Genomic DNA, 12850 nt, shown 5'->3' with positions numbered 1-12850 from the left:
CTGGGTGCTGCAGTTTCCACACATATCCCAAAGACAGGCAGGTTGCTGATTTAATGGTTCACATTAATGTGTAGCTGAGTAGTGTTATCTGTGGAGAGTTGACAGTAGTTTAAAAAATATTTAAAGTAGGATTAGTGTAAATGGTCACTGATGCTATCATGAAATCAGTGGGCTAAAGGATCTCTCCATTTGATATGGCTACACGGTAACACATACACATGTACAAAGATACTCCGAGGGATTTCTTTGACTCTATGACAATTTTCATCTCTGTCACTGGTGACTATATCCCTGCTTATCTTAAGTTCCTCAGTTTCCTTTGTACCCTCCTTTCCCTTTAATATACTCCTTGGTCTATCTCTTTATTCTGCCCTGGGTTTTTTTTGGTATCACTTTTAGCTTGAAAGCACTTCTGAGAAACACAAGAGCACTTTTACAATACAGATATATCATTGTGCTCTACTTGCTTTCACCCAGTCTCTACCTCATCACACCCAGTAGTGTCTCTGGGCAGCAAGAAGCTGCAGTAACCATGGCTAATCTCCTCACCCTGAGAGCAGCTGTTAGTGCTGACCACGATTTGAAACTCCCATGTGATCAGCTGGACTCTACACTGTCAGACCTGGACAACACCAGTAATGGTGGATAGGAACACAGTCATGGCCTATAAACCTCACTGGCTGCAATAATGCCATCAACAATCAAGGCAGCATATACAGAGCCAAATGATCTGCCAACCAGTGACTCCTTGCACTTTCCTTTACAGCAACCTATTTTAATGCCAGCTGTCACCACAACCCTTTTATGCAGCGGCAACAAAATGTGTCCTATGCTGAGACTTTATAAGACACTAGTCAGACCACACTTGGAGTATTGTCAACAGTTTTGGGCCCCATATCTCAGAAAGGATGTGTTTTCATTGGAGAGAGTCCAAATGAGGTTCAGGAGGATGATTCTGGGAATGAAGGGGTTAACATATGAAGAGTGTTTGGCGGCTTTGGGCCTGTACCCACTGGAATTTAGAATGCGTGGGGATCGCATTGAAACTGACAGAATGTGAAAGGGCTAGATAGGGTGAATGTAGAGAGGATGCTTCCTATGGTGGGGGTGTCCAGAACTAGAGTGCACAGCTTCAAATTTAGATCAGAGGTATGCAGTAGTAACTCTGTGACATGCTCTGCCACAGGCTGCGGTGGAGGCCAAGTCTGTAAGTATAATTAAGGTGGAAGTTGATAGTTTTCTGATCAGTCAGGGCATCGAAGGATATGGCGAGAAGGCAGGTGTATGAGGCTGAGTGGGATCTGGGATCAGCCATGATGGAATAATGGAGCAGACTCGATGGACTGAATGGCCTAATTCTTCTCCCATGTCTTATGGTCTTACATGCTGATTGACAAAGAGAATCAGAGAAGTTGTTCGTAAGAAGAGGCTGACTGGTTTGCCGGGGCTGTCAAGGTGATGTGAAATGCCGTTGTTGCCAATGTTAATTCCTCAATGTGCAAGAGCTCAAACACACAACCCAGTGCTAAGTGATATCAAAACAGCAGATGGTGGAGAGTCTTGAACACTTCTCACTGTACGTTCAACGTTTGACACGTACGTGGACAGGAAAGGTTTAGAGGGATACTGTTCAAATGCAGGCAAATGGGAGCAGCTCAGCTGAACAACTTGGTCAGCATGGAGGAGTTGGATCATAGGAGCTGTTTCTATGACTGACCAGAGAGAAGCTGGTGTTAACACTGGGTTTCAGATTGGGCAGTGTTCCAGCACTTACCTTCAGTAGCACTGAAATGCACGTTTACCAAAATATTTCTGAGTGACATTTGAGAGTCTACAAATGAAAAAGACATGTCGTTCAGGCTTCTGTTTCACAAAGCATTTGGCAACGATTCACCATGTTGGGAAATAACTGTAGGGACACTGTCACATACACAGCAAACAACACAAACACACAACATGAAAGCAGCAAATAGCATATGCAGAATGCCAGCACCACTCTGGGGACCGGATGGGAAACTGCTTTTTCTGAATTGGTCTCCTCCTCTTTGCTCCCTCAAGAATGAATGGTTGGTGTGAAGAAGAACACAAATCACAGCCCGTCAGTAGTGGACTGGCTTAGTAAACCTCCTGGTCGCCTTTCTTATATATTTGTACCTGAGGCTCCTGCTGCCTCGCTCTAGCATGTTCCATGTGTTGAATGGATTGTCCTATCAAGAGCCCAGATTCAATGTTTCAAATGCACCTTCATTCAACACCATTTTCCCAATTCTTACCCTTCCTGTGACACAGATCGACAGGCACCAGCGACATTCTGATACCTAAAAATGTGTCAAGATCCTCATCTTTGCTTGTGGGTAGCCCATTTAGTTATGTGGGTACTTTCTTGCATGGTGCCAGAAGCTACTACTGGGATACTACCAGGCACCTCCATCCTGCCTGTTGTCTTCCTTCTAGATTCAGAGGATGGGCAACTCAGCACAGGAGGAACTAAATCTTCATGGTCTGTGTGGGTTGGCCACTCACTGGAAGGGCAAGGACTTTGATGCCTTATTTGGACTACAGAAAGGTGGGGTGGGGAAGGAGGTGGATGGTGGTCGATTAAGTTACCTTGCCCCATGAAGCTATCAGCTCCTATCAAGAAATCAGTAAACTGCCGTGCTCCTTGGTTCTCTGCTTCCCACACCACACTGAGACAAGACCTCTTACAGCACCAAAGACAGAGAAATCACAGCCGAAAGTTGAATGTCAAACATGCAACGAATATTCAACTTCTGGACTTACATCAGATGTTCCTGCTTTTGCATCAAAGTATAAAACGTCTCGCTCCTAAAAAAAATATAAGAATAAATAAAAAAAAGGCTTCAGATTAGTGTGTCCTTAACCAGTAGCCAATATTCAACTTGGCAACGGTTTTACAGATCAGATGCTTTTCCCTGGGTGGCTGCATCTTCTGCTATGGTATTCAATTCTGTCAGACCTCTCTAACTCAACTTTGCCTTGTCATCAGTCTTTCTCAGAGTCACCTTTGGTCACAAACTAGACTAAATTCCTCTTCGATTGGTCATTGATTCACTCCATCCTGAATGTTTAAACTGATTACCTTCGAAACAAAACTGCCCTTCACAGTGCCCAACACACTGCAGCCAGAACAGTTGTAAGTAGGCACACATGGGCTTGTGCTGGTATTGCCAAGGCAACTCAGTGTCTTACCATTTCAAAATTACATGGATATGTCTACTTCACACTAATTCATACCTTGTTTATGTTGGAACACTAGTTTTCTGCTGTTATGATGTGGCAATGTTCCAATGCACGGATTGTGCCGGATATTAATGTGTAACATTCACACATGCTTCAAGTAAACTTTGCCAAATTCCCTTTTCTGAGTGTTGGAAGACTAATGTTATTTTTTAGTTATGGCCTGTTCCTTCACAGTCTCAAGTCTCATTTGATATTGGTAAGTGATTGTACAGATTAGCTTGTGCTTGCAGACTCCCGGATGATACAGCAGGATTCCTGAGTGATACAGTCCTGGTAAGAGGGGGGTGTGTGTGTGTGCGTGTGTGCGTGTGTGCGTGCGTGCGTGCGTGCGTGTGTGCGTGCGTGCGTGTGTGTGAGAACAATGTTAGCGTATTAGGTTCCCTCAGTGTAAACATATGACCTGACCTCTCATTAGAGTTTCCTTAGTGCATGTGTTGGGTTCCCTCAGCGTGAGAGCATCAGACGTCCTGAAGTGCGTTTTGTCAGCTTGCCTCTGAGTAGATCAAGTGACAGCATTGAAAATGTTGTGAGTGTGGATATGGGGAGTGCAAGAGGCAGGAGGGTGCACACACAGTTTGTGTTTAATTTGTGGAAAATGGTGAGTTTGAAATTATTAAATACGCTCATGAAATGCATAAGAACCATGTGAGGAAGACAGCTTTTCAATAAAAGGTTTTAATTTAGTCAGATACTAATAGGATAGGGTTTTTTGAAGGTGCAGAGATTTGATTCAATGAACCAGCACTTCATAAAATAAATAGTGGCATATTTATGAAGAACTGTGTGAGAATGTTAAACTCAACCAAGCAAATCTGACAGAGAAGATCAGAGTTCCTTATGGAGGACGCGAGAAAAACCCTGTCTCATTATTAATTTTAACAGTAATTCAAATTAGTTTCGAACTTCCAAGCACACAAGAAAAATAGGAAAATACAATGAATGCAGATGGGTGCCATTTTCAACCGATGTCAAAGCTAAAACACAGCAGGAAAAGCTGACAACTGCAAATAATCAGCAACATACCTGGAACATTATCCCCAAGTATCCCTACACACTACACCACTTATAATTATCATCATCCCAAGGCATATATCAGTCATATCCACCATCTAATCATGGAAACAACACCACATAATCACCAACACACCCACCGCATAATTACCCAAACACTCACCACATAATCACCGACACACCCACCACATAATCACCCAAACACTCACCACATAATCACCAACTCACTCGCCACATAATCACCAAATCACTCGCCACATAATCACTAACACACTTACCACACAATCACTGCATAATCACCAACACAACCACCGCATAATTACCGACACACTCACCTCATAATCGCTGATACACTCACCACATAATCACCGACACACTCACCACATAATCACTGACACACTCACCACATAATCACTAACATACTTACCATAAATCACCGACAACAATCACTGCATAATCACTGACACACTCACCACATAATTACTGACACACTCACATCTTAAGCACTGATACACTCACCACATAATCACCGACACACTCACCACATAATCACTGATAAACCCACCACATAACCATTGACACACCCACCACATAATCACTAACACACTTACCATAAATCACCGACACAATCACTGCATAAGCACTGACACACTCACCACATAATCACCGATACACCCACCACATAATCACCCAAACACTCATCACATAATCACTGATACCCCCCCCCATATGTTCACTGGTGCACCTAAATATGTAACTGACACACCTGCCATGTAAGTACAGACACACGCAGTTTATATTCATTAATATATTCTGAATAAAAATATTGATATAGTCATGTGTAATCAGCAAGGAGTGCATAATATAATCAGGATATCCACCATATCATTAATATATATATACCATATAATTGATACAATCACTAATATATCGTCCACACATTCATCACGACGTCCTTGATATAATAGAAAAGCACCCAGCAAAGCCCGTGTACATTCACAGTTGGCACCATGCAACCTGTGTGTTTTATTTGCAATTCACCTAAGTATTCACCATGTTCTAAATAAACTAGCAAGCTAATGCATTACAAGTATATCTTATTGCCACTGTGAAGCTACCATCCTGAACACTGCTCAAATATCAGAGGCAGAAGGAGATGTTTCAGTCATATTTATCTTTGATTAGAAAACTTCTGGAACTTTCGATAACAATCCTGCCTGGGATCACAGTCGAAATAACTGGATTGCTTCATTATTTAAGCTTTTCTTGTCATTATTTAATGGAGTGAGGTTATTAAGTGTCATGGTTGAGCTGGAGATTCTGAGGTGACGTACTGGAATGTTGGATTTAGAGGGAATGAACTGGAGCTTCTGAAAGTGATTCCCCGGTGGGCAGATCGAGAACCCATGTAAAGTAATGAAGAGAATGCAGATGCTGGAATCTGGAGCAACACACAAACTCCTCGACTCATGGGGGTTGGCATCATCTGTGGAAGTAGGAGGATGCTTGAAATTTTGGGTCAAAATGTTTCATTACCACAGAATATAGAAGGCAGATTGCCTCTGTAAGTATGTAAGAGAGGCAGGAGCTTGTAGGTGATAGATGGAACCAGGAGGAATGATGAACAGCTGAATCAGCCTGGGAAGAAGAGAGGTTGAGAGAGAGGCTGGAAGATAATATTGGATTGGGGTGTAACTTTCTTATGCTTGCCTGTATTTTAAATAATCACCTACATACTGTGCATGTAATTGTTCAGTGAATTTTCCAGTAATTATGGTACAACTGCTTCTGTATTTTTCTAGAAGCTTCTTATTTTTCAGTCACAAGTGTCACACCACATGAAACCCACAATTTTATAGGTTCATTCTTCTCACTGGAATTTGTTGTTATCTCTCGTCTGGTCTGAGAAGACCGTGACTATTTATTCATCCTGCCTCTTCTTTGTTCTCTCAATGTTTCTCCTTCTTGTTCTTCTTTACTCTTGTAAGGCTTAATAAAATGGTTGGAAGCAACAAGTTTGTGCCTCTTGCTTGACTTCCAAAGAATCTTTGGATCACAAAAGCATCAGGATCCAACAGTAACAAGTAGAAACGAGAGGCTGGAAATAGTTAAGGTAATAAGTGGAATGATGGACATATGGAACTGGTTGGGGGCGGGGCAAGAGATTAGGAGGGGTGGTGTGTGGATGATGGGGAGCTGGGGACAGTAATGAAACTCGGAAAAGTGGGAGAGGTGCAGTATTGCAGGGTGGGGGAGACCAGAAGAAGAGAGAAAGGAGTACAGGAAGCGCATGGTACCTGAATTCAAGGAAGGAGCCACTTGGCAGTCTCTGTCTCAGTGAGCTGAGTCAGTGAGATCGGGTCAAGGCTGAGACTGCCAGATTGGAGTCAAGGGTTGTGGGGAACAGGCAGAAAATGGAATGAGGCAAAGGTCACTTGCTTCTTATGCCCTTTGACCCTTTGACCTAATTGAAACTGAGACAGCATGCGATTATTAGAAAACCTTTGTTCTGTTTTGTCAAATTGAGAGATTATTGTATTTAGTTTGATGCCATAATTGCTGAACACATATATGACAGTAAGATTTGAACTCACTGTTAGTCTACAGTTCTCTGCCCATTAGTCAACCACCATATAGCAGACAAAGAAGAAGAAGAATGAAAGAGAGGGAGAGAAAAAAGGAGGAGGGGAGGAAGAACAGGAGCAACTGAGGAGATGAGGTTAGGAAAGTGACTGATGAATAATGGATAATACTGTCCTTACCTAGCTAATATTTGGCTAAAGGTAGCGCAGAAGGCTATACAGGGTTATGGAAATCTGGAATTTTACAAATCCTCCCAAACATGTTGAAATAAAGTCAAATGAAATTGTCAAAACTGGATTTGCAAATTCAATTTATTCAAAGAAGGGGATAAGAGTAGTGGGACTAAGGTGAATAGGTGATGTGAACCTACAAAACAGCAATAGTCCAGATGAATGATCTTCGGGTTCATATAGCTTCCTCCCGATCTCAGGTCCCTCCAACTGTACCCAGACAAATACCGTAGATTCCGGATTATAAGCCGCTACTTTTTTCCCACATTTTGAACAGCTTTGAACTCTGCGGCCTATAATCCAGAGTGGCTAATACATGTTTTTTTTTCATGCCGCCTCGTAAACATTTTGCCTCGTAACAGTAGACCAATAAAATTGATGAGTAGTTCACAGAGGTCCAATGAAATTGTACGATAAATCAAGCGCACTTTCACAATTAAATTATTGTAAATCAGTCATTTGTACTCACCCTCATCAACATGGAAAATACTCGAAGAAAAGCAAGACCCGAGCGCGTCAGACCCGATTAGACCCGATCGCAATGCGCAAGCGTCAGACCCGATTAGACCCGAGCGCATTGCGCAAGCGTCAGACCCGATTAGACCCGATCGCAATGCGCAAGCGTCAGACCCGATTAGACCCGATCGCAATGCGCAAGCGTCAGACCCGATTAGACCCGATCGCATTGCGCAAGCGTGTCAGACCCGATTAGACCCGATCGCAATGCGCAAGCGTCAGACCCGATTAGACCCGATCGAAAACGCTGCTTTTAAGTTAAAGTCGATCAATAACTTTTCCTGGTAGGCTGCAATATATATATTTTTACCAGTCGCTAGGAGATATTGGAATGTTGTTCGTGCTGTTCAGTAAAAAAGTATATGCAACGTAATTTGTGTTACCGATACGTATGTATATTTAAAAGTAGCGGTGCGGCCTAAAATCCGGTGCGGCCTTTACAATTAAAAAATTGATTTTATTTCTAAAATTAGAGCCTGCGGCTAATAATCAGGTGCGCTCTGTAGTCCGGAATCTACGGTACTTCCTGGGAATGTATGAATTGTGTTTGAAGTTTGTAGATGGTAAGTGGCAGCAATTCAAAAAGTGAAAGAATGGAACAGCATCTGATAGTTTCCATGAAGATTGTTGAAGATTAAAAATATTTACCTTATGTCTCTTTAGACATCCTGTCACATAGGCACAGAGGACAGTCCTGTATTGATCTGGGTTTTAGAAGATCTTTTGTTGGCCAATACAGGAATGATGTTTCATCAGATATTTAAATGCTTTGAAGTGTACTTTATTTTGTGAATGTTTTAGATACTTCAAACAATGTAGAGAACAATTAGTACGATGTAGAGAAACAAAACAAGGGCAGTTTACTGTCCTTTTGCACCAGTCTACAGCAGTAATCTCAAAACATCTAGGAAAACACCATCCTTACACAGCTGGAGAAGAGGGATGCTTATATGAGAATGCTGTTCTAGGACTACAGTTCAGCATTCAACACCATAATTCCCTCCAGGTACGACAAGAAGCTCAGAGACCTCAGCCTTGACCCTACCTTGTGCAGCTGGATCCTGGACTTTCTGTCAGATCGCTGACAGGTGGTAAGAGTGGGCTCCCTCACCGCTGCCCCTCTGACCCTCAACACAGGTGCCCCCAGGGCTCTGTATCCAGTCCTCTCTGTATACCTGTGACTGTGTTGCCACCCATAGCTCCAATCTGCTAATTAAATTTGTTGACAATACTACATTGATTGGCCTAATCTCAAATAATAATAAGGCAGCCTACAGAGAGGAAATCATCACCCTGACTCAGTGGTGTCAAGAAAACAACCTCTCCCTCAGTGTTGCAAAAACAAAGGAGCTGGTTGTAGACTACGGGAGGAATGGAGAAGGCTAACCCCTATTGACATCAATGGATCTGAGGTTGAGAGGGTGAGCAGCATTAAGTTTCTCAGCATAAACATCACCGAGGATCTCATGTGGTCTGTACACACCGGCTGTGTGGTGAAAAAGGCACAACAGCGCCTCCATCACCTCAAACGGTTGAAGAAGTTTGGTATGGCCCCCCAAAACTCTAAGAACTTTCTACAGGGGCACAATTGAGAGCATCCTGACTGGCTGCATCACTGCCTGGCATGGGAACTGTACTTCACTCAATCACAGGACACTGCACAGAGTGGTGTAGACAGCCCAGCGCATCTGTTGATGTGAGTTTCCCACTATTCAGGACATCTGCAAAGACAGGTGTGTAAAAAGGATCATTGGAGACCCGAGTCACCCCAACCACAAACTGTTCCAGCTGCTGCCATCCAGGAAACAGTACAACAGCATAAAAGCCAGGACCAACAGGCTCCGGGACAGCTTCTTCCACCAGGCTGCATAATTCATGCCTACGTAACTATATTTCTGTTATGTTGACTATCCTGATGTTCATATTTATTACAAAATTACTATAATTGCACATTTAGATGGAGACGTGACGTAAAGATTTTTACTCCTCATGTATATGAAGGATGTAAATAATAAAGTCAATTCAATTCAATTCAAAATGTGGTTCTCAGAAACTGAAGGTTTTCACAGGAGAACAAAGATATGCAGGGGGTTAATAAAGACGATGCAAGATGTTGAAGGCACCGGGAGAACCATGTATCAAAACACATGCTTTGGATACTCTTGGGGGGGGGGGGTGGTGGTGGAATGACTTGCAGAGGAAAGCCACAGCAGTCAGGTCTCTGCACTGAGTCTTCACCCAGAGAGTGGTGAGAGTGAGGAACGAGCTGCCAGCACAAGTGGTGAATGCAGATTTGATTTCAACTTTTAAGAGAAATTTGGATAGGTATATGGATGGGAGGGGTATGGAGGTTGATGGGACTAGGCTTACTAATGGTTCAGCTCGAACTAGGTCAGCCGAAGGTGCTATTCTTGTGCTGTGGTGTTCTATGACAACTTCAATATTACTGCTTTTCTGTGTGGGTCTCATTCCTTTTATTTATATCAGAAACAAGGCTCACATTCCTTAAAGTTCCATCTCAAAGTTCAAAGTAAGTTTATTATCAAAGTACATGTCACCACATGTGATTCTTGTGGGCATTCACAGTAAATATAAAGAAACACAATAGAATCAATGAAAAACTATCCTCTCTGGTTCAAAAGCCTAGTGGTTGAGGGTTAATAACTGTTCATGAGCCTGGTGGTGTGGGACTTGAGGCTCTTGTGCTTCCTTCCTGATGGCAGCAGTGAGAAGTGACCAAGGGCTAGATGATGGGACGCTTGATGATCGACGTTGCTTTCCTTCTTGTAAATCTGAGGCAGTGCTCCATCCAGATGTGTTCATTGGTGGGGAGGGATTAATCGGTAATGCAGCTGACCGTGTCCACTACTTGATGTAGTTTTATTCAAGAGCTCATGCTTGCTTGTCCAACAGCTACAGTCAATAGCCCAATAGACTTTTGGATTAGTAAGTTTGCTGATGACACAAAGGTTGGAGGTGTTGTGGATAGTGTGGAGGGCTGTCAGAGGTTACAGCAGGACATTGATAGGATGCAAAACTGGACTGAGAAGTGGCAGATGGAGTTCAACCCAGATAATTGTGAAGTGGTTCATTTTGCTAGGTCAAATATGATGGCAGAATATAGTATTAATGGTAAGACTCTTGGCAGTGTGGAGGATCAGAGGGATCTTGGGGCCCGAGTCCATAGGATGCTCAAGGCAGCTGCGGAGGTTGACTCTGTGGTTAAGAAGGTGTATTGGCCTTTATCAATCATAGAATTGAATTTAGGAGCCGAGAGGTAATGTCACAGCTATATAGAACCCTGGTCAGACCCCACTTGGAGTACTGTGCTCAGTTCTGGTCGCCTCACTACAGGAAAGATGTGGAAGCCATAGAAAGGGTGCAGAGGAGATTTACAAGGATGTTACCTGGATTGGGGAGCATGCCTTATGCGAATAGGTTGAGTGAACTCGGCCTTTTCTCCTTGGAGCAACGGAGGATGAGAGGTGACCTGATAGAGGTGTGTAAGAAGATGAGAGGCATTGATCGTGTGGATAGTCAGAGGCTTTTTCCCAGGGCTGAAATGGCTGCCACAAGAGGGCACAGGTTCAAGGTGCTGGGGAGTAGGTATAGAGGAGATGTCAGGGGTACGTTTTTTACGCAGAGAGTGGTGAGTGCGTGGAATGGGCTGCTGGCAACGGTGGTGGAGGCAGATACAATAGGGTCTTTTAAGAGACTTTTGGATAGGTACATGGAGCTTAGAAAAATAGAGGGCTGTGGTGAACTACATATACCTGTCTGGACACGCCCCCTGCTGACTGCTCCTGTGGCTCCTCCCACAAGCCCCGGTATAAAGGCGATTGAGGATGTAGTATGGTGGTCAACTACTGCTTGTTCTTTCTTCCAGTCAATAAAAGCCGATATCTCGACTTCACATCTCAGAGAGAGTTATTGATGGTGCATCAATTTTATTGACTGGAAGTTTTAAAACATGGAAACCGTTTTACGTCCGGAAAGATTAGATTTGGACCCCCAAGCCCCTGAAGCAGCTCTTGCCTTTGAACTCTGGCTTGCATGCTTCCAATCATACTTGGAGGAGGTTAGTGCAACTGAACCCGCTGTTATGCACCGAATTCTCCTCTCGAGGGTCACCCCGAAAGTTTACTCACTTATCAGAGGCCTGCCGACCTACGAAGGGGCACTGGACGCCCTCAAAAGACAGTACCTGCGGCCGGTGAACACCGTCTACGCAAGACATCGCTTAGCTACGCGACGACAGCGGCCTGGAGAATCGAGCGCCGAGTTTCTCCGAGACCTACAGACACTCGTGCGAACTTGCGATTGCAAAACACTCACGGCAGAACAGCATGCGGAGCTCCTCGTACGAGACGCCTTTGTTACAGGAATCAGGTCAGGGTATGTGCGCCAGCGGCTGCTGGAAAATGCTGATCTTACCTTACCTCGGCAATCGAGACGGCCGACACGCTGGAGGCTGCTCTGCACAACGCTGACGCTGTCCAGCCACGCGATCCCCCGCCGGTTCCGTGGACACCTCAGACCCCGCCGCCGCCAGTTCCCGCGAGCGAATTCGCCAACGCCGCTGCCAGTCGTGATTCCACGAACTCCCCGAACCCGACCACAGCTGCTGCCAGTCGCAAGCCTGCGCAGTGTTACTTCTGCGGACTCAAAAAGCACCCCCGAAAATGCTGCCCGGTCCGAGAAGTGACCTGCTCCAGCTGTGGGAAGAAGGGCCATTTTGCCAGGGTCTGTAAGTCCAAACCACGAGCGGGGTCGGGCAGCGCTGCGTGTGAGACATGGGGGCCGCCATCTTGCCTGCCCACCTCATGCGAGGCATGGGGGCCGCCATCTTGCATCTTGCATGTCATCTTTGTCGGAGCCAACATGCCCCGCCCCCTACCCACCGGTGCTTACCGGGCACCAAGACGGCAGTTCAACTCTGGCCACCGTAACCCTCGACCAAAGCGCCCCACACCAGCTTGCAAGGTCAATGATGGACATCCTGGTGGAGGGGCACAGGACGAGCTGCCTGTTTGACACGGGCAGCACTGAGAGTTTTATTGACCAGGACACGGTGCAACGCTGCGGACTCGTGACACGGCCGGTAAGCCAGAGGGTCACCATGGCTTCTGGATCGCATTCCACAGATATCCGGGTGGGTTGTGTAGTGACATTGGTGTTGCAGGGCATAGAATATCGGAACTTTGCGCTACTGGTCATGCCTCAACTGTGCGCGCCTGTACTATTGGGGC

The 12850-nt window shown here is 44.8% G+C and overlaps 1 protein-coding gene across 7 annotated transcripts in view; it reads right to left on the bottom strand.

The window, feature by feature from the left end:
- cacna2d2a (calcium channel, voltage-dependent, alpha 2/delta subunit 2a) overlaps positions 1-12850 on the bottom strand; it is a 904752-nt gene that overhangs the window by 377280 nt on the left and 514622 nt on the right. For 6 of the 7 annotated variants that reach the window (XM_073072600.1, XM_073072591.1, XM_073072592.1 and 3 more), the window contains one exon: positions 2782-2826. The exons of the other annotated variant lie outside the window; for it this stretch is intronic. In XM_073072600.1, coding sequence (XP_072928701.1) covers positions 2782-2826 — 45 coding nt within the window. The remainder of the gene's footprint in view (positions 1-2781; positions 2827-12850) is intronic. 7 annotated transcript variants of the gene reach the window in all.

Source organism: Hemitrygon akajei, chromosome 19 (assembly GCF_048418815.1).
Source record: "Hemitrygon akajei chromosome 19, sHemAka1.3, whole genome shotgun sequence".
Lineage (NCBI taxonomy): Eukaryota > Metazoa > Chordata > Chondrichthyes > Myliobatiformes > Dasyatidae > Hemitrygon > Hemitrygon akajei.
The sequence above is the reverse complement of the archived record's forward strand: the minus strand, read 5'-3'. Positions and strand labels throughout refer to the sequence as shown.